Source organism: Acanthopagrus latus, chromosome 3, assembly GCF_904848185.1.
Source record: "Acanthopagrus latus isolate v.2019 chromosome 3, fAcaLat1.1, whole genome shotgun sequence".
Taxonomy (NCBI): Eukaryota; Metazoa; Chordata; class Actinopteri; order Spariformes; family Sparidae; genus Acanthopagrus; species Acanthopagrus latus.
Genome location: NC_051041.1, coordinates 10032601 through 10054251, shown reverse-complemented (window position 1 = coordinate 10054251; position 21651 = coordinate 10032601). Strand labels below are relative to the sequence as shown.

The 21651-nt window shown below is 41.4% G+C and overlaps 1 protein-coding gene across 3 annotated transcripts in view; it reads left to right on the top strand.

Moving 5' to 3' along the window:
• The first annotated feature begins 214 nt into the window (after positions 1–214).
• Positions 215–21651, top strand: part of dennd3a (DENN/MADD domain containing 3a) — a 23331-nt gene continuing 1894 nt past the window's right edge. The window contains exons 1-27 of one of the 3 annotated variants that reach the window (XM_037093296.1): positions 215–498; positions 3305–3393; positions 4429–4584; positions 4716–4848; positions 5029–5144; positions 5222–5352; positions 5461–5572; positions 6076–6195; positions 6712–6810; positions 6930–7049; positions 7627–7742; positions 8290–8445; positions 8529–8625; positions 8727–8830; positions 9749–9948; positions 10024–10183; positions 10964–11120; positions 11304–11526; positions 13202–13281; positions 14300–14479; positions 14573–14743; positions 15551–15680; positions 16017–16124; positions 18333–18430; positions 20451–20605; positions 21298–21364; positions 21566–21638. In XM_037093296.1, coding sequence (XP_036949191.1) covers positions 3313–3393; positions 4429–4584; positions 4716–4848; positions 5029–5144; positions 5222–5352; positions 5461–5572; positions 6076–6195; positions 6712–6810; positions 6930–7049; positions 7627–7742; positions 8290–8445; positions 8529–8625; positions 8727–8830; positions 9749–9948; positions 10024–10183; positions 10964–11120; positions 11304–11526; positions 13202–13281; positions 14300–14479; positions 14573–14743; positions 15551–15680; positions 16017–16124; positions 18333–18430; positions 20451–20605; positions 21298–21364; positions 21566–21638 — 3343 coding nt within the window. In that variant the 5' untranslated portion in view covers positions 215–498; positions 3305–3312. Of the gene's footprint in view, positions 499–568; positions 2817–3304; positions 3394–4428; positions 4585–4715; positions 4849–5028; positions 5145–5221; positions 5353–5460; positions 5573–6075; positions 6196–6711; positions 6811–6929; positions 7050–7626; positions 7743–8289; positions 8446–8528; positions 8626–8726; positions 8831–9748; positions 9949–10023; positions 10184–10963; positions 11121–11303; positions 11527–13201; positions 13282–14299; positions 14480–14572; positions 14744–15550; positions 15681–16016; positions 16125–18332; positions 18431–20450; positions 20606–21297; positions 21365–21565; positions 21639–21651 lie in introns of those variants that run through there. The other 2 variants (XM_037093297.1, XM_037093295.1) reach the window with 2 other exon arrangements.

Here is a 21651-nt window from a genome sequence, read left to right as displayed (position 1 = left end):
TTGGATGACTCTCACAAAATCACAGTTTATCTATTTAATTTCAAATGTTTTTTGGACAAAAGCTCAATGTTTTGCTCAATTTAAGATGTTGCTAATAGGGAAATATGATGTATGAATGTAGTAGAATCAAACAGCAGTACAGCAAACACACCAACAGGTGGCGCCATTGTTTTTCTTTACGCGGCTAACCGGAACTGCAAGAGAGAGGCGGGCTTTTATTTTGAAACGCGCTGCGCAGGAAGTCTGGCTAACCGTGGCGCTGCGCCGAGTTTGACGAACCAGCGGTAAACCAACACAATGCGTCTGTGTGTGAGTGTGTGTGTGAGAGAGAGTGTATCGCAGACCTTTGAATCACAGCTTACTGTAAAAGTTTGGAGACCGCACTGAAAGTGACTACCTGAGCTGTTAACCAGACACATGGCAGCGAGCCGGAGCTAGCTAACTCCTCTTTCGGTGTCACTTAACGGTCGGCTGGTGGAAATGATCGAGTGATTTCAGGTCAGTTTTTGATTTTTTTTTTTTTTTCTGACTTTATTTTTTTTCTTCTTGCTGCTGAGTCAAGAATCTTGCTCGACTGGTCTTAAGAAGTCAGTCTCATGTCCTGCTACTAACTTTGCGGTAATATCACCTGTCAGTTTGAAGCTCTCCGGCGTTCACATACATACGTGTTGTACATGTAGCTAAAGGTTTTGGTGAAAATGCTCTCAAGTGCTGTTCCGGTTTATTCTGAGTTTTCTTCACGATGGAGGGCTTGTGTTTGTTGCTCACTCCTTTTTTTGTTTGTTTGTTTGTTTGTTTTTAGCACTTTTACGCCCACCCTCCAAAACAATGACATTACTGACACATGAAGAAAAGTGAGGTTAAAGATTGTGTGAGAATTAAATGTCAAGTGGCAGTTTTTAAATCCAATGAAGAACGAGTTAAAAGTACTTCTGTCATGAGAAAATAGTCCCCACTGCTGTGCTTCTATCCATTTCTTTATTTCAGCCCCTGGTTTAGATCATGAATAATCAGTTCAAGTCTTCTTCTCACAAACCTGTCAAAACCTAGGCGAAATGTAGGCTGGTGCCCATCAAAGGGGCATGCCACCCATTCTTTAAGCACTCACACTCTTCTGTGTCTCAGAAAAGCTCAGCAAACACTTTGTAAACCCCTGTGTGTGATTTCGTTTCCCGTGAAAATGCAGATGATTGTGCAGGGAAAATGTTGTGTCAACAAAGTCAGTGACCCCTTCACTGACCTCTGGACTGTGCCAGTTTACAAAATTAAAACATTCATCGGATTTCTAAATTTAGCAAAGATCACACCAGCAAGAACAGTCTGGGGGCACACGAATCGCACCTCTGAATCTGCCCAAAATTACTTTCATTACTCTAAATGTGTCTAAGTACTTCTCTCAACCACCTCCACGCTTCTTTTCAGTTCTATAAAATACCTGCTTTCCAGCTACTGTTTGGTGAAATTGCTGTCGCCGACATCAAAGCTGCTTCCTGTCAGAAATATATGAAGACAAACTAGTTTGTTAAGGCTCCTGGACAGCCTCTCGGCATGTCTGCATGGAGGCTACCTGTCTGTCTGATGAGTGTCATTGTTTGGTATATCGATGGTAGAGTTCTTGCACGCGAAGAGAGATCTTTGTATTCTACTTGGAATTAAGAAATGAAGGACTCAGAGGGACACTCAGTATGAACTTGGATTCTTTTTGTTTTTCTCAATCTCAGAGACTGTCCTGCCACATCATTTGTGTCGGATCGTTATAAAACCGCCATGATTCAGTACACTGGGTTTATGAGAAGTGTAAACACACACTGGTACATGCATGGGGATTCCAAAATTAGGGGTTTGTCGGGGAGTAAATTACTTAAGCTTGTGCGTGTGTGTTTCCGTGACACAGCAGGGTAGTTAGTCAGAGGCCAGAATGGCCTAAAGAAAGAAAGAAATAAAGAAAGACAGCTTGTCGGAGGAGAAGAAAGGGCGAAACAGAGAAGAGGACAAAAAGAGGGAAGAAATACGGGATGAAGGATGTGAAAAGTACATAAAATGGGGGAAGCGAGGAGGAGAGATGAGAGAGGAGGTGCGTTTTAAAGAGAGGGTTGAAGGAAAAAAGAGGACGATTTAAGAGAATGCAGTTCCCTGAGTCTGTAGCTGCAACTAATGCAAGTCAGATGTTTGTTCTGGGATCTGCTTTTCCGAGACCAGACAGATAGACAAAAGACAAAGTTTCTCCTCTTCGTGGGCTTTCAGGTAGAGCTGGGGAATATAAAGATATTATATCGTTATCAAGATATGAGACTGTATATCGTCTCAGGTTTTGGATATCGTAATATCGTGAAATGGCATAGAAGGTGCTTTTTTCCCAGATTTAAAGGCAGCGGTACAGTAAAGTGAAGTGTTTTTTTCTGAACTTTTCAAATACATTACCCACTCAGCCATTATATCCACATTACTGACAATTATTTATCAACAATATCAATGTGTTAATATTTTGTGAAAGAATCAACAGTCATCCCCTGCGATGTGGTCGCATCAGAGAGGGTATTTGGTCAAAAACCTTGTAATGTAATTGTAATATCGAGATTTACATATCGTGTAGGGGGGCCTAAAAGATATAGTGATATGATTTTCAGGCCATATCACGCAGCCATACTTTCAGGTTCAGTTTTGGTAACCAGGATTTCCCATCTGTGATTCTGATGACAAACTACTTTGCTGCGCCAGTGACCTAACCCAACATCTGCTGTGTGTGTGACTTATGTCTGCATGTGCCCCCCTGAGTGTGTGTGTGAACACATCTGGAGGAGTTTGCGGGAAAAGAGGTTTGTCTCTGCATGTGTGTGTGGGTGTGTTCTGCTGGTTTCTATTCAGCTCATGCTATATTTTTTACAAATTAGGTTGCACAAGCTCTAGCTTCTCATTTGCTAAACGAACTTGGATGAGATCACATCTGGTTTGGGGAACTTTTGTGAGTCATGGTCAAAATATAAAATCGTTGAACCATCACCATTGTTGTCATCAATATTGCCAGATTTTACCAGTGGTTCTCCTTGATTATGGAAAGTAGATATAATTAAAGTTTCCTCTATAGATAGTTGTCCATAACAATCCACTGAATTAAACATGTAAATGAATAAGGAACTGAAATGTACCTCTTAGATTTGTAACATTTCCTGCATTTACACATAACCAGAGTTATTTACAGGGATAGCTACCTCAGTAGCTTAGAGAACTTACTGTCAAGAAGGCAAATTTACATCATGATCTCATCCAATTGCGCCTTCTCTCTGTGTGTGCCTGTTCCTGGCAGTGTGTGTGATGGCAGAGCTCCCGTCTGGACTGCTGGAGGCATGTGTAGTGGTCGGAGCCCCCAGTGATAAGCTTCGAGACATATACCAGGTAAGAGTATATACAGAATATACTCGTACACAAAGACAAAAACAAAAACCGTGTGCAGAAACAGGAGCATTTACACTTTGCATGCATCCTGTGTCAACACACCCTTTATTTAGGGATTATCAGATTCCATTTACTTCTTCTGTGAAGGGGAAACCGGTTATTTTTGAAACCTGGGCAGTTTATTTAAATGTTCTGGTGTGTGAATGATTCATACTTAGCAAAAATTATGGAAACGGTCGTAGCGGCTACAACGTATTTCTTTGGGCGAGACTTGAGCTTCTGGTTACAAAAAGGACCTTATTATTGAACACAAAGCTCTTTCTCCAGTTGAATTGTTTCTGTCATGAAAACGGACACTGATAATAGCAACCTCAGCCTCTTGGTAGCAAACACAAACACGAGATGAGATGACATTACCTTGACAGTCAGTGTTGCCTTAAAGGGTTGCATTGCAGCTATGCTACGGCTGCTAGCTGAGGCAAGCCGCTGGACCAGTTCCCAAACTTTTGGTAAGTATGAATCATCTTGAATCACACACCAAATCATGCACATATATTGCCAAGGTTTAAAAATACTGGAATCTCCCTATAACACTATGAAGAGCGAGAGCATGTTAATGTATGTATGTATGTATGTATGTATGCAGTACGTATAGTATACCATGAATACATTTTAAGGTAGATAATAAATAGATGATTGATTTCAAGTACTATATACACATACCTTTTGAATATAACTTGTGGTGTTCAACAGGTAGTTCTAGCCTAGTTCCCATGAAGCCAGTTGTTTACACACCATTATTTTCTGCTCCGAATTGTAAAAAACACTGAAAACATGTTTTTAAAATGGTTTATGTGCAGTGTTCTCACACACCTAAACATTGTATCCAGAAGTACTGAGTTTATGGAACAGCTTACAAAGTAATATATTAAGACATCATCTCATGAGAATAGATTTCTTTATGGGTATTAGTGTCTTCACTGACTGCTAGGTTGCCAAACCTATAGCCCTAAATATTTCCAAACACTGTCACAGCTTCATCAGCAGAGTAAGTTAAACGAACTCCCCCTGCTCGAAGCTGAGGTGCTGCAGGTCCATGCCCCGCCCTTTGTTTCCAAGGAGACCAACTCCAGCCAGTCGATTGGTCCAGCTTTCAGTCGTGTCCAGAGGAGGAGGAGCTTCATCAAGAAGGTAAACAAAAACAATCTTTTGAAACTATAAATACAAATGAATTAATTAATGCTCAGTGGTAGACAGTTTTTGTTTTTTCTGTCTATGTGACACCTTCCGTGTGTATTTGTTGTGTCTCTCTTTGTTTGCAGAAGAGGCGAGATCGTGCTGCAGAGGTGCCAAATGGAGACAGCGCCAGTCGTGCAGAAGTGTCCTCAGCGACAGAGGACATAAGTGTTCCAAAGGATCTGGACCTCATCGCCTTGCCACAGCTTTGTTTCCCGGGTATAGTGCCTTTGCTCTGTGTTGAACATGTTTAGAATGTATTAATACACAATACACATATTTATCTAATTAGGTGTCTAAGTTTGTGTTTGTGTCACATGGATGGTAGACATGAACGCAGCATAGTCCTCAACTCTGGATTGTGGCATGTCTTGAGACTTCTTGATTTCCATTGGTTAGGTGGTCTCCAGCTGGCCAATGAGCAGAGAGAAGACAGCTATCACTTCCTGGTTTTCACTGACCTTTTTGGGAACCGAACCCATGGAGTCGTTGTGCAGCATTACAGGGCAGTGCAGGTACAGACACATACACACACAAGCTACAAACACGTTGAATCCAACAGTTGTTTCTAATCTGCTGTCTTGCCTCTCAGTCCTATCAGGAAGGTGCTCTCCAGAATGGCCACCGTTGGACCTCCTCAAAGTCCCGTCTCTTTACGCCCTTTGCTGTGTGTGTCATCTCCAAGTTCCCCTACTACAACGCTCTGAGAGACTGCTTGTCATGGTAATGATTATACAGTGAGCTGACGGACAGCCTGACCTTAGCGACAGTGATTTAATGACATGTTAAACACTCCCTCTGTATCTCTCATCCCCGTTTCCACTTTCTCAGTCTCCTGGTCCAGTTGCGGCCTGCAAGACAATCTGACTTTGAGGAGACAATAAAGGAGTTTTCAGCCAAGCTGTCGCTGGTCCCTTTACCTCCTCCTGGACAGCTACATGTGGTCAGAAAACACCTTCCTCTTGTTGACACAGCTCTCTCCTTGATATCAGTCTTCATGTGTAAACTATGTCATTGTTTTGGAGGGTGGGTGGAACATTACTATAAAAATGAGCAACGAGACAGTACACTGGAACAGTATTTGAGAGCATTTTCAAAACATGCAGCCACATGTATGAAATATCCCCAACATATAAGTGAATGCTGAAAAGTTTCAGTCTGACAGGTGATCTTACTGTAAAGTGAGTCACAGGACCCTCACTGTTTCTGCTTTTGTCTTTCCGTTGCCCCGTTTCAACCAGTATGGAACCAAGTTTAGAAACATCAGTTGAAACTTAACAATGAACATTTGCTCAATAAATGGTTTGTAAAGTTTTTTACAGTGAAATAACTATAAATTGAAGTTTATGAACTTGTGGCCTTGCGAGACCAATTTGTTAGATCGTCTAATTGTTAGATCTTTAGAGTAACGTACTGTGTGTGTGTGTTTGTGTGTGTGCGTGTTAGAGCTTCAGCCTGCGTCCCCTCCATGTGGTTCTTCCATCAAGGGAGGATCAGGACAGCCCCATTATTGACATCGATCTGCATCTACCTTTCCTCTGTTTCACTCACACAACACTGCTCCAGGTAATGCAGCAACAGTGATCCGAGTCATAAGGCGATTTGAAACACATTTTTTTATGCTGCATTCTCGTGGTAGGGTAGATGGCAGATGGAGAACACCTTATGGACGATGCAGTAGAAGCAGTCAGAAGCAGTGGCAATGAAGAATGCAAAATATACCTTATAAATATATTAAATATTTAATGTCGTTTAGATTGCCCGTGTTTGCTCATTGTATGAGGGAGCTACGTAACATCTGGTTGTCAGCTGTTGCCAATATTCTCTGCCAGCCTCACTATCCTGCTCTCATCAGCTGAAATGCCATATCCTGTTTTCCTGAATCCATAGTAGTGCAAGTTTAGTCACACAATCCTACTTTCACTGTATTTATGGTTAATTATGTTAAATTGGATTGATAGATTTGCACTACCCCCTTGTTTGAAGCACTGTAAAGCACACCATAAATTACATCCTAAATATTAAATATGGGATAAAGGACTCTATGAAGAGAACTCACTCACTACGTTTCTTTGTCTCTAGGTGCTGTCCTGCCTTCTCCAGGAGCAGAGGCTGGTATTTTTCTCTGCTGACTGGGCCAAACTCACACTGGTCGCAGAGAGTTTGCTGCTGTACCTGCAGGTGAGTACAGGAGGAACATTGTTTGTTTTTTTTTTCTGCTTAACTTAAAAATAATCCAAAACTTCCTGCAACATTCACTCATCCATCTTTCCATCTGTTGTCTGCTTCATCTCTCCCAGCCTCTGTCCTGGCAGCAGCCCTATGTCCCTGTCTTGTCTGGGGGAATGCTGGACTTTCTCATGGCGCCCACAGCCTTCCTGATGGGCTGCCACATCAGTCACTTTGAAGAGGTCGCAGCAGTGAGTACAAATATTCACTGTCTCTGTTCATGCAGCATCAAGGATTAAAGTCTCTTCTTGCTTGCTCTTAGCAAATCAGACCTTTTTTGACCAAGATGAAGGGAGCCACATCAGACATTTTTGGTCATATCCAAACTGCTATTCCTCCATACTCAAGGGAGGACATTATTATTATGGAATATTGTGTTGTTTATTGAACAGAAATGCACGTCTCACGCATAAAATCTGATCGCTTCAGCTCATCCTCATGATGTCTCCCAGAGAGCATAAAGCTCTTGGCCTTAAAGTTAATATCAGCTTCATCTCAAGCGTTGTTTAAATTGTGAGTGTGTGTAATTCAAATGATGTGATCGTCTTGATTGACATGCTCACGTACAGTTCGTAACAATAGCTGTTTATTCTCCACTGCATTCATCTTTATTCAATATGTTACAGAAGCTTGGTTCACATATTTAACAGTAGCTGCCTGTTAGTCCAACAGAGCAGGGCACAGTCAGACTATGCTGTAATGAATTGTACCCATTGTACTTACAATATGCGTGTTCATGTTTATTTGTGTGTAAACGTTTGTGTATAGGAGACAGAGGAGCTAATCCTGGTGAACGTTGATGACGGCATCATTCAGTCGTCATGGTCTGAAACCCTTGACCTGCCAGCTATCCCTCTGGCTGCAGCTGAGAGCTTTATTTCAAGGTAACACACGCACACTCTCTCTCTCTCTGAAGACCGTCCATCTCCTTACACACACCCTTCTGTTACTGCCACATATCTCTAAGTTGCATTCATCAGCAAACAGGATTTTTTTTCCAGTCATCCCCTTTGAAATACTTGAATTTCTTGGCATGTTGTTTGGCGTGGTTGCATCTCATGAGAAGTCTTCTGAGACCTCTGAGACAGAACAGCCTTCTTTTGACAGGACTTGTGCTAATTGGAGTCTTGTGTTCTTTATTTAGCTAATTCTATATCTTTGATGGCTGTTTCTAAATTCTGATGTATTGCTCTGACTATATTCTTTGAATACCGTGGTCAAATTGGTCTTTCTAATCATTTTTTTGATGCAACCGGAGCCTAGCCATGATTTGACGCCGAGACTTCTTTCATGCTTGAAAATGCATCTTCAAATATTTAAAGAGCGCTTTAATCTGCTCCCTAAATACCTGCCAAATCCAATTTAGAAAGGGAATACAATTTAAATGACTGAATTAGATCAGGGTCCTGTATGGCTTGTCTCTGTGTGCAGGGCAGAGTGTCTCCAGCTTCACTATGACTTGGAGCTGTGTCACCTCGGAGCGGCGACTGATGCCAATGCCCTGCGAGGCCAGCGCAGAGACTGGCAGACGCGCCTCAACACGCAGATACAAAACATCGCCCTGGAACTGGTGGTCAACATCTTCAGGTAATGAGTGGTCTAAAACCTGTTTAAAACATACTAAACCAGTTCTAAATTAAATTTCTTTTTATACCGTTTTCCTCACTCAGAGGCGTCCAGGACTTTCTTAACCACGAACACCGAGTTTTTAACAGTGAGGAGTTCCTGAGAACCAGAGAGCCCACAGACCAGTCCTTTTACAAGAAGGTACACTCGCATATTTACATCCACAGATATGCACGCGAGCAAACACACACAATACTCAGACAGTCTGTGCTGCATGTTTCTCCTTTGTCGCTTCTTCTCAGGTATTAGACACACATATCTTCCACTCGTTTCTGCGAGACAGGCTGAACAGGAAACGGGACACCTTCAGCCGCATGGAGCAGAACACTCGTAACCACGCCCACAGGTACGATGTCATAACTGAGGGACGGAGGTAAAACGGGCAACTCTGAGGGGATCAAAGTGCAAGCAAAGGAAGATTGACAATGAATGAATGGAGCCTGGGTCCAAATTCTTTCTGCAGCTCACTTTTTTGGCTTGTGTCCCAAACATTTCTGTCAGTGCTAGTTTGAACAACCATGTGCGATGGAACACTGCTAACTTTTTAGCCCACCAACCAGTGTTCTCTTTTAGCATAACTCAGTCCTTTGCCAGCCACCAATTCGAGGGCTGCCCCAAACTTGTTATCCTTGTTAAACCTGGTGAACCAGAAACTAATACTTGATCAACAGGAAATTAATTAGATTTTTTTTTTTGGTGATTCAGACTTCTCAAATGTCAAATTTGCTTTTGTTTGTCCTCTGTAATATATTTTGGTTTTAAACTGTTGGGAAAAAACAAGCAATTTGAATAGACCACCTTGAAGAAGAAGAAGACATACTTTATTCATTCTCTCAGGCAAATTCACTTAGAAATTAATCAGTTGTTTTGAGAAAATGATTGGCAGATGAATGTTTAATGAAATTAAGCATTAGTTGCAGCTCTAAAACAGGAAAAAAGGGTGCCTCGGATCAGTTGGTCAAGTGTACAGATGTTGTGTCCTCCCTGAGGCCTGCCAGGGTTTGAGTCCAAACTGTGGGCCTTTTGCTGCAAAAATCCCATTTCCTGTCATCTCTCAATCTGTCCTGTCATTAAAGCCATGAAAAGACCAAAACAACCCCCCCCCCACCCCACAGCTTTTAGTTTTTTTTTGTTGTTGTGGTTTTTTGTTGTTTTTTTTACATTTGACAAAAATATTGACAAAAATAAAGAAAACTACTGTAACTGATGTCCGCTCCTTTTCATCCTCAACCCCCGCTGCCTCCTCTGATTCTTCTTTCTCCAGGAATCGTGCGATGACAGAGTCTCCTCGACGTCCTCCCATGTCCGATTTGTCCAAACCAGGCTACAGAAGCTACACCAGCCCCAGCGACAGACTGAGCAAGAGGCTGGGAGCCAGCCTGCCAAACCTGGAGAACCCTGACACTGTGACCCCTATCGGCTCCAACAGACCGGCCTCTCTCAGGAAAATGACTCCGGACACCGGTCAGCACTGGCAGAGGAAACAAATAAAAATGACTGAGAGTTGAGCTGCTTCTTATTTCCTTTCTCGCATTTCAGGGTTGAAGCTTTCGCAGAAAGCAGTGAAGGTTTTCCGCCTCCCGGAGTTCCCCCCTCCGCTGGCCTATCATTACGTCCAGAACTATTATTCTGACATGGTTTCTTCCCTGGGAAAGACTATTAACACTACACCGCCTGAAGAGTCCGCTCTGCTCGCAAGGTACTGTGACATTTAATATCGTAATGAAACGTTTTTGACGGTTTACAGTCGAAACAGATACTGAACTGTTTATTTGTATGTCATTAACATTAATTTTATTTTACTTCCTGAACCACGAGCTGTATATGTTGACATTAAATAGGGGGATAAATGCTGTCAAAATAATCTTGCAGGATCTGCAGATTTGCCTTAGTTTCCGTTTAAAACACATCTGTTACTCAGAGTTGCAACGATGTGTTGACCAAAGGAGAAAATTGATTCCAGCAGAAATGCGAAACACAATTCCAGCTCTTAAGTGTAAGGCTTTGCTGCTTTTCATTATCAATGATGATAGTTACTGAAGAGTCTTTCGGTTTTTGGACTCTGAGAAATTGTGATGGGAATTGATGACAACTTTGTGTCATTTTATTCACTGACTGATTGATTGATAAATTGTGAGACTAATCAGCAGAGTGATCAATGATAAAAATAATAATTATTTGCAGTCCTTGTGTCCCTATAAATCTTAGACAACACAGTGAAAACCCAGCTTTTCTGTCTGATTTCCTTCTGAGTCACTTTTTTTGGGAAATACCAAACTAGAGAAACAGGTTGTGACATTTGTAAGTCTACTAGTACTGTGATGAGAATTGCCCTGGGCAAATCTCATAACGTGTCTGGAACAAGTTACTGTCTCAGATTGAAGATTTATTTGAATTGAAGTTCCACACAGATTATGCACATTATCCAACAAACATGTCAACAACTAGATAACCCAAACATGTCAATGTCTCTCTCTAGGTATCACTACCTGCGTGGTTTGGTGAACACTGTGTCCAACAGGCGTCTGGATGCTCTGGAGGACTTCCAGAGTCTTTATAAGACTGACTCAGACATCTTCCCTTCTCAGATGGTTAAGTCACTGGTTGACTCTCTGCCAGAGGCTGAGCGCTTACAGGTCAGTACAGGCCAAGATGAATGAAGACGGTGTTTTTTACTCTGCTAGTTACTGAGATTCACTTCTGTTAATTGTATATATTCAACTATATTTTATTGAGGTCTTAAGTACATTAAATATCATCTAGCAAAGAAACCTTAACTGACATAGTGATTAAGAATCACTGACAGTATCTCTCCACAGGCGGACAGACGCCCAGAGCTCAAACGGCTCATCAGCAGGGTGAAGAGGGACCAGGAGAGGGAACGCTCGCGCCACGACAACGGGCAGGAGGATGGTGCGGTGAAGCGTTTCCAGCTGCCAAAAAAATACATGCAGCTGGAGGAGTTTGTGAAATGTATCCAGGAGTCTGGCATCGTAAAAGACCAAGGCACTATACAAAGACTCTTTGATGCTCTAACTGTAGGTAAGTAACGTAGTATACTGCATATACATACATTTAAATGGTCCAGTCTGTGTTATTTACCTTAAATGCACAGTTGTCAGAGAAGCTCAAACTTTTTCCTTCAAATGGGCTGTCCTGTAGAAGTTTTCTCAAAAACTCCACCATGTTTGACCAGCCTCAGCGCGCGCACACACACACACACACACACACACACACACACACACACACACACACACACACACACACACACACACAGGCATTGCCACAAAAATATTCCACTACACCCCTCCCCATCCCTTTTTCCAGGCAAACATTTATTCCTTGGGTTAATCATTACCTCACCTCTTCTTGAAGAAGGAGAGTTTGTCAAGGAGCTGTTTGGTGTTGTAGGTGTAAACAGTGCTCCAGTGGACATTTAGCTGGAGGCTAATGGTTAAAAAGTTGCATATCCTGATGAAAATAGCTACATAAGTCACTATTAATCCCGATGGATTTTAACCATTTAACTTAAACCTAGTATTAAATTAATTTATGTTGAAGACAATGCTCACCAAGGTAAACATGTACAAGCAGTCAGTAGAATGTTACTAAGTCAGTGTGAGAGCTGCAGTGACTGAAAACATTCCAGCGATTTCAGATTGAGAGCAAAGGCGAGGAAAAAACACACTTGAGTCATTAGGGCCCTCCGTCAAGATAGTTGTGTTGAATTTAAGATAAGACCTCAGGGGGAAGGAAGTTGTGGGAGCTGAGGTGCTTTTTCAGAAGCTGCAGTTTTCTACCAAATTTGCTAGAAATCGTCCCTCAGGAAGAAAGTTTGGACCAAGGGCTTAACTTTACACTCCACATTATGCTATCAGAAGAGGCCATTTACATCCTGCAGTTTTTCTTTTCCCATTCTGACACACACAGATACAGAGAGTTCAGAGGTTTTGGTTGTCAACATTAGAATTATCAGCAACATCCAAAAACTATTGTGGTGGAATATTGTTTGAGTAAGACAGAGCCAAACAGACGTTTCCTGACAATGTGGATATGGAGATATGTGGTTATCTGAGGACAGAAAGAAACAGAATTTTGCTCTGTAATATGTTCGACTTTTATTACCTGTTGAATGATCGATCTGTGACACGGGGACTTGTCATTCTTGAATTCTTGGATGTTTTTTATATGACTAGAACACAATGAGAATATTAGTTGTTTATCAGGTTTTGCAAGAACATATATATTTGTCATCAAAGCATTTATGAAAGTAAATTTTACAGTATATTCCCTCTATAAAAAGGCATAAAAGTAAAAATTCACATAATGCTTAATGCCAAGGACCAAAAAAAAAAAAACCTAGTCATTCAGAAACGCATGAAAAGAAAGAAAGGCTTTTGTGACTTTGCTGTATCTCAGTGGCCACTAGCAGATGAGTGTTGCTGTATGGAATGCTTGATTGGTTGGAGGGAGCACACAGACTCTGCTGTATGTAGTCATTGTTGTAATACAGTAAGGAAGACAACCCCCAACTGCAGGCATGCTGGCAGATTAGACTGAGAAAAGACAGTTGGCCCCGGTCAGATACCAGATGTTTCCACGTGTGTGAAAGACTATTAATGTCTCCCATTAAAGGTTGCTAAATTTTTGTCATCGAAGTCACAAGTCCAGAAATGCTGTAAATCATCCTCATCGTTAAAGCGTTTATTTGTTGCAGGTCATCAGAAGCAGGTCGGTCCAGAGTTGTTCAGAGTCTTCTACACCATCTGGAAGGAGACAGAGGCCGAGGCACAGGAGGTCTGTGTGTTTGTTTTGCTTGTAACACACAACCGAGAGGCCCAAGTCTTGAATATACAGTAGTGTTATAAGGGTTGCAGTTATATTCCCATCCACAACATTCAGAGGTACTGTGACATATAGAGGGAAAATCAACAATTTGCACCTGTCAGCTGATCATGATTGAAATTCTAAACTTTTATTTTTACCCGTGCTCCTTACAGCCATACAAACAGCATCAGTGTCAGCATTAGACCGTGTATATTCAGTTTGTTCATTTATAAATGTAAAGTTTGTGAAAGAGGAAAATGGGGCAGCTGAGCTTCCGTGTGTCTGTGTAAATCTTGGAACATGTAAATAATTAAAATGACTGGTCTCATGCATGAAATACTGCATCTGACAAAATCAATGTTCAGTGGTACAGGTCATCTGGCTGGTACACACCCTTACAAATACAAATACTTGGGCAAAAAAAGGAAATATAAATTAGTCAAAGCAGACCTGAGTGTACTATGTACTATGTAGAGAGTCTGGAAAATGGAAATGTTCTGCATGAGGTCAGAAGAGAAAGTTGAAACCCAAATATTGCGGCATGATGTGAGCTTTGAGTAAACGTAACTGTGATAAGAGTAAGCATTTCCAACATTTACAGTGAACAAAACAATATCATAGAAAGATAAGATGGAAAAATCAGTTGGTACTGAAACTGAATGAATATTATGTTTCCGAGTCAATTTCTCACCCAGTTATTTCACATAAAAAGACAAGATAATAATTAAATAACAATAATTTGAATTATTATATCTTTTAAGGGTCTTGAATATGCATTTATATGCATTTTTTTGTAAACATAACACAAATTGTGTTTATGTAGTAATGCAGATGTTTTAATGTCTGAGTTCAAACCCAGAAAATAATCTGAAATCTGTGGTAACTGGGCTGAACTTGGTTAGCAAGCACTTCATCAATCGTCTAAATCAAGGGTAATGAAAAGCTGTGTTCTGTGAAATCAGCTGATTTGCCCCTGTGTGACTCTCAGGTGTGCTTGCCGGCATCTGTTTTGGAGCACATTGAGCCCAGCGAGTGCGTCTTCAAGGTGTCCTCCTCAGTGAAGACGAGCCGCGGCGTGGGGAAGATTGCCATGACGCAGCGGCGGCTCTTCCTGCTGACCGACGGACGGCCGGGATACGTGGAGGTGGCACAGTACCGAGATTTAGAGGTAAAACAAAGTGAGACTGAAATGAGATTAAAATGAGCCGAACAAGGGTTATGAGGAAAGAAATATGGGGCTTGTTGTTCGTTGATCCTGTAGGAGGTGAAGGTGTCCTCGGCTCCCTTCCTGCTCCTGCGGATCCCCAGCCTGAAGCTGCGAGTTCGAGGGCGAAAGGAGGCGTTTGAAGCCAATTTGAAAACAGAGACGGAGCTGTGGAACCTGATGGTCAAAGAGATGTGGGCTGGTCGCAACATGGCCGACCAACACAAGGTAAAGATGTCACCGATGGTGTGTGTGTGTGTGTGTGTGTGTGTGTGTGTGTGTGTGTGTGTGTGTGTGTGTGTGAGGAAAGTGAGAATCATAAAAGAGAGGAATAGATGCATGAGATTTGCTGGATTACCATGTGACTTTATTACTCATACTATATCCTTATCTCTGTATCAGCTATTGTGCGTGCGTGCGTGCGTGCGTGCGCGCGCATGCCAGTCATTGTGAACTCATGTGACCTTTGGTAGGTGTGGCTGAAATTCCATGAGGCGTTCATGAACCTAAATAGACCCGCTTGAACAAAGACGGAGGGTTTCCTTTGTGAAACCAGATGATGAAACTGTAACATCCCTGTCTCTCACTCCCCTCTCATTCTTACTCTCATTTCTGTCTTTTGGCATGACAAGGCAGGCCCCCCCAACGACCAAATAGACAAAAGTAAAAAAGACTCATTCACCATTAGAGAAAATGCTCTCCCCATTTCTTTTTAAGCACTATTTTTATTGGCTTTTAGAGTTAATTTGAACAAGCGCACATTTCGGGAGGTGTAGTGTTGCTCTGCTGATTTCTGTGGAAAAATTGGTACACACAGCCAACCAAATTATGTCCACAATACGTCTCCCCATTCAGCAGTAATAATAAAGGGGACATATATATATATATATATATATATATATATATATATATATATATATATATATATATATATATATATATATATATATATATATATATATATATATATATATATATATATATATATATATATATATAATGTAATGTAATCATAAAAGGATCTTCTGTCTCCAGGACCCCCAGTACATGCAGCAGGCTCTGACCAACGCCTTGTTAATGGATGCCGTTGTGGGCAGCCTGCAGAGCAGCAAGGCCATCTATGCTGCTTCGAAGCTGGCTCACTTTGACCGCATCAAGATGGAAGGTAGACGAGGATGTTTATGATGATGATGATGATGATGATGATGATGATAATTGTTGTTTTGGTTCCTTTGCATTTACAACCAGCTCACACTATAAATTCAGTTAGGTTTGATTCCTTAGCCTCTGAATTGCTGTGGTGACTTGGCTTCTGCTCTTGTTTGCATACAACAGACACACATTTGAGGTAGGTCGGAGAACATCTGGAAACTTTGTGTTTCTCAGCAGATAATGATTCATCAGAGGGATTTATTACTGTTCACGGGGTTTTCACTGCTCGTCACCACCTGTGAGAGGTTAGTTATCCCTTTTTAACAGCGGTGTGTGTGTGTGTCTCTAGTGCCGATGATGGTTCCCAAGACGACCGCAGAGACGCTGAAGCATAAAATTAACCCCTCGCTGGAGCTGGCTGCAACTCAGGCTGTAGATGTACTTCTGTACACACCAGGTAAACAAACACGCACGCGCACACACACACACACACACACACACACACACACACACACACACACACACACACACACACACACAAATTGCCTCTCAGTGAGGCTCGTATCCAAGCAGTCCCTTCAGCGTTCCTGCAATAGGAAGGTATCATGTTTTTCTCTCAGGGCAGTTTCACAATCCAGAGTTTCAGCTGTGACACCAACACACAAACACACACTGACTGACAAATACACACGACCTTTGCTTTGTCATCACCCCTCTCTCTCTCACTCTCTCTCTCAACATAAAATAACAGACTGTCATAAAGCTGCAGACTCTATACAACACTTCCTCCTGGCCACCTTTACAGGAAAAAGGCTTGTTGGAAAGTTTCTGAATAGGGGCTGTGTGCTTTTCTTTGTGGACTGAGCATTTCACAGTATTTATGTAGCACTTAAACCTGTTTTATAATAAAAAAAGAAAACTCTCACTTTCTCCCTTTCTACAATATGGGACCTTTTGAAAGGTTTAATTTGTAAAATATGGCCAAAATTTTACGGTAGCTCCAAAAGTATAGGGGCAAGCACATCACCAGAGTAACAGCCGATCTTTGCTCCCTATCCTTGGCTATAGCTAACTACCATTAACTAATTCCCTCATGTGTAAGTTAGCCATGTAGCTGTCAGCCCCTATAGTTCACCTGAATCCAGAAACCAGGCTGGGACTGAGCAGTCTCAGAGACCAATGAAGGTGAGTCTAACAACAGGTTATGCAGTAGAGAGGCGATTTACAGCAGCTCTAGCCAGGACTATGACTCCAGGAACAAGATGACACGGCAGGTGTGGAGAGATATTTTTGCAGCTGGAGAGAAGCTAAAAGAGTCAGGTATCAGCCGCAGGTAAAAACAACATGTTGAGCTGGTATATTTTCAGATCTTACTCAGTGAATTGTGGATTTATTATAACCAAATCCAAAAATGGTGAGTTTATTGTTATTACTCGGTTGTGTTTTTCTGTTGAATGAACTATAACTATTCTTTAAGAAAAAGTTATGGCCATATCTTACAAATTGCCTCTTTCAGTAGTTTCTGTATGTCTTAACTGATTGTTGATGGTTGAGAGATGACGGTTAACAATGTGACATGTAATTAAAAGTCCCAGGCTGGATGTAAATAGGACACATTAGTGTTTATAGTCAGAACCTTAACCTCGAGGCCAATCATGTTGCCGCTTTACTGAACATTTTAATGAGAATGAAATGTTTTGTCCTTCACAGTCTCAGATTTCAACACCTGTTTGACATGCTAATGCTCTCCCTATATTATAAAAACTAAAAATGACAAAGCATCTTTTGGGGGGAAATAAAGGTAGGATGAGTGTTCAGGCAGCTTGTGGTGGTCCGAAATTGTATCAGACACTGTGTTTGTTTTGTCTTTTACTGTGTCACCCATTGGGACATCCCCGTCATCAGATTTAATCGTAAAACACAAGACTTGTTTACTGCTGTTAAGCCTTTGTATACAGAGTTTACTGGGTGGGGGCAGATAGACTAGTGCATGACATGGCAGGAAGACTTGAGAGGGAGCAGCCTATAAACAGCTATAAAGCCGTGGCCTTCAGTGGAACAAACATGTGGGGACACTTAGATGCCCGGCTGGTGGCGGACTGACCCCCAGCACTAACACACTCATGCATACTCATACTTAGTGATGCCCACATTATTCACACGCTGTCCATCTCTTTCACAGCAGTCAGCTCTGTTGGTGAAAAGAACAAATCTGTCCATTCAGATCCTCACTGACTCTCTGGTTTGAATATAGGTCACTGAATTGAATTCCTGGCCTGTGTCCAGTTCACTCCCGCCTCCCTCTCCCGTCGTCTCCACTCCCTTCTCTCTCTTGTTTTCCCTCCCTTTTTACACCCAGCTCTCTCTTCCCCTGTGCGTCCCGCTGTCCCTCTCCCTCTCTCCTCCAATGAAATACAGGATGTTACTTTCTGTTTCTCTGCGCCAGCAGTGCTTTTAAATAGCAGCAAATACGTTAGAGGAAATCTGACCGTTGGGTGAAGCCAGGGTGGAGTCAGGCAGCAGAAAAATAGTTTTGGTTGGTATTCACATTTTTGATGTAGCCCCTGAGAGAGTAAACAATGGGCAGCTGTAAGCCACAAGACTTTGATAAGCTATTGAGTAATGACTGATAAATGCTTCATGTGCATGTGTGTGTGTGTTCCAGGTCAGTTGTGGGTGTCTGTGAGCGGAGGGAAGGTGATGGTGTTTGATGCCTCCAGCTGGTCCCTTACGCACACGTGTCACGTTGGGAATGCAAGACTGGTAAAGAAAAAACATGGCAGACACACAAAGTTCAGTTTAGTTCTGTCAAGGAGTTATGACAAAACCATTTCCTTTTTGTCCAAGTCTGTGAAATAATCTGTACTTCTCTCACTTCCTCATCTATTTCAATTTGTAGCTTTTCCACAATTTTTGGCTTGACTTAGACAAAGCCCGTTGCGTCGAGACGATAACATGAATCAAGGATGCATCTGATAACTCTGAGGTCATTTAGATGAGAAACAACTTGGAAAAACAAAACACTTTTATGTTGCTCACAGTAAGATGCCAAAAAGGAGTCATGCTAGCCCATTCTAATGCTGCGGTGAACCTGGTATTTGAACGTCACCAGATGTCTGACAGCCTCACATCAGTGGACAGAATCAGCAGATAAACTGCTCATCCATGCCGCTGACATCTGATACAGATAAAACTGTTTGCCTCAGCTTAATTTTTTTTTCCCCCCCCTCATGTTGCTTCACTTCAAACAGCGTCAGTATTATCCTCAGACGAGCATGCACATGTTCGAGGGAGTGCACTGTGTTAGGAATAGGTTGAGGACCAAAACATTTTCTTTCGTAACAAAATAAAAAAGCAGAAAACGCCTCAAAGCTTTTGTGGAGAATGTTCATGGTTAATGACATTAAGGCACCTCTCAGGACTGGTTCTTATCACGGACCTCATCTCCAGGCATGCAGCTCACAGTCACATGAAATATGTTAACCAGCGTGTGTGTGAGACAGCGTGTGTTTTCTCTGGGCTCTTAACCATAATATTTGCACACAGTCCACCAACAGGCAACGTTCTGCGGTGGTTAAGTTTGAATCTACAAAAATAGATCGTGATGTTAGATGCACTGGTGCCGAGAGGATGTGGTGTTCCGAGGTTGTAAGATAATGCTACCACCTGGTGGAGAAATTCAGTACTGCTCAATGAATTTCCTCCCACAAAAAACTTGCGGCATTTTGCGTTTAAGTGTAGCAGGTTTATATAAAAGTAAGTGGAGGAGTAAAGGAGAAGTTTACCCAAAAATGAAAATGCATGTTGATGGAAATTTGGGGGACGTTTCCGAGTCCACTGAACCTTTCTGGAGCTTCACAGCAGATCATCTTGGCAGCATCTATTTTATTCTATGTGATACACATACATGTACACCCCTTTTAAAGCTAAAATCTTCACTGTAACTAGCTGCACAGCAAAAACTGTTAAGGGTACTCCCTGTAAACTTCACTTGACACCCCTTTGGCATGGGAGTGAGTAGATAATGACTGAGTTTTAATTTTTGCCAAAAGTTTTCCTTTAATTGTTAACTGAAAAGACCTCATTCTACCACAGGTGCAATGAGTGATTATTTCTACTGTATATCAGTCTGCTGATTCTTTTCTTGATTGATCAGTGAATTGTTTGGTCCATCAAATGTCAAAAATAAAACACAAAGAGAAAAGATCGGCAGCCGGGGGAGAATAACTAAAAAAGACTACAAGCACATTGACATGTATTTGTCTTCCAGAGCTCTGTCTCTCTGCCACTGTATACAAAAATGCAAAGCTTTTGTGTAAGCAGCAGTCCAAAAATAATCAATGTAGGATCACATAAGGCAAAGAACTTATCAAGCCAGAACCTGCAAATGTTTTGTCATTAGATAAGTTGCAAATTAGTTTTCTGCCAATTGACTGGTTTCTTATTTAAATAACTGTTTCAGATCTGCTTTTTATTTCCCTTCAAAGTCAAAATCCAACAGAACGCAGTTTTGTGCAAATAAGTAGCGATACAATTTATTGCCTCTGGAAACCACTTCCCCTTTTGTGGAGAACGCTGGTGTCACTGATGTGAAATATATGTAGCGGAAAATACTTGAACAAGTATGAGGATTTTATTAAATTGCCTCCTGTTAAGAGAAAATAAACTCAATATCATTATGCATCCAAAAAATTACCATGTAAAAGTTCTGATTTATTTAAGGAAACCTGGTTGTAACATTATCAGCTCTAGTGTGACTCCTACCCTTGGTCTCTGATTGCAGAACTGCATGCTGGGAGTAGATAAGGACCAGGTCTGGATGGGCTCTGAGGACTCGGTTATCTACATCATCAGCATGGTGGCCATGGTCTGTAACAGACAGCTGACTGAACACAGGGCCGAGGTCACCGGACTGGCGCTCGACCTAGACAAGTACAGGTAACGAGTCCTGCCGCAGAACTAAAGCTCTCTGTTATTACATTATTTCACCAAGTGAAATAAGTTCTATATGTTTTTCGTCGTCCATATACTGTATAAAGATATATAATTGTGTAAACACCATGATATACTGTAGCAAAATGATTTGTCTGCTTGCAAGATTATTTTACTCGACAAGAAATGTTGAAAGAAGCAACAATACAGTAATAAGTGAAATACAACGAATAAGCGCAAATAATTCCTAATTCAACTTTTTGCATTTTTGATTGAAGCAAAGTGTAAAACATTAAGATCCAAAGATCTAGAAAAACATTACTAATGTCAGTGGGAAATGAGTTGTGGAGAGTTTATCTCCTTGAAATATTTTTTTTTTCTTTAAAAGATGCTATTCATCTTCACTTTATGTAAAGTAGCTTGTTTTAGGGATTCATTTCTCAACTATAAGACTTTCCTGATTACTTGACTGTCATTATCAATCAAAGCACGTCATGAATACAAAGTTAGATATCTAGTAGGTAACTTTCAAAATTAAATAAAAATCTCATATTGCCAAATTTAAGTTTGTAAGTTGTGGCAGGCACAAAACTTGAAATGTTTAAATCAATTTTTGATCAAAGTGGCATGTTATTGATCAGATGGACATTAAAAAAAAAAAAAAACCTTAACTCTTACTATTTGACTTTGGTCTTCAGTCAGAAGGTGGCGTACTCCTGCAGTGTGGAGGGGACCGTTATGGTGTGGGACATCTCGACACTACAGGTCAGGTTCAAAACAACGCTTTGGGACTCAGACTGTGTTTTATTGGTTTTCTGTTTTGAAAATAATCTCGAATTCATTATTTGGAGGTTTTAGAACTTAACTTTTTAGTTTGAGGATTAAAATGTGTAAGATACTATGTACTGGTCAGATCCATGCCTCCATTTATTCTCTGGTTTCTCAATTTCGGTTTGCGTCAAACAGGTGAAGAGACACTTTCGTCTCTCCTGCGACCGCCTGCAGTCGGTCTCCAGCTCTAACGGAACACTTTGGTGCTGTAAGTGTCACAC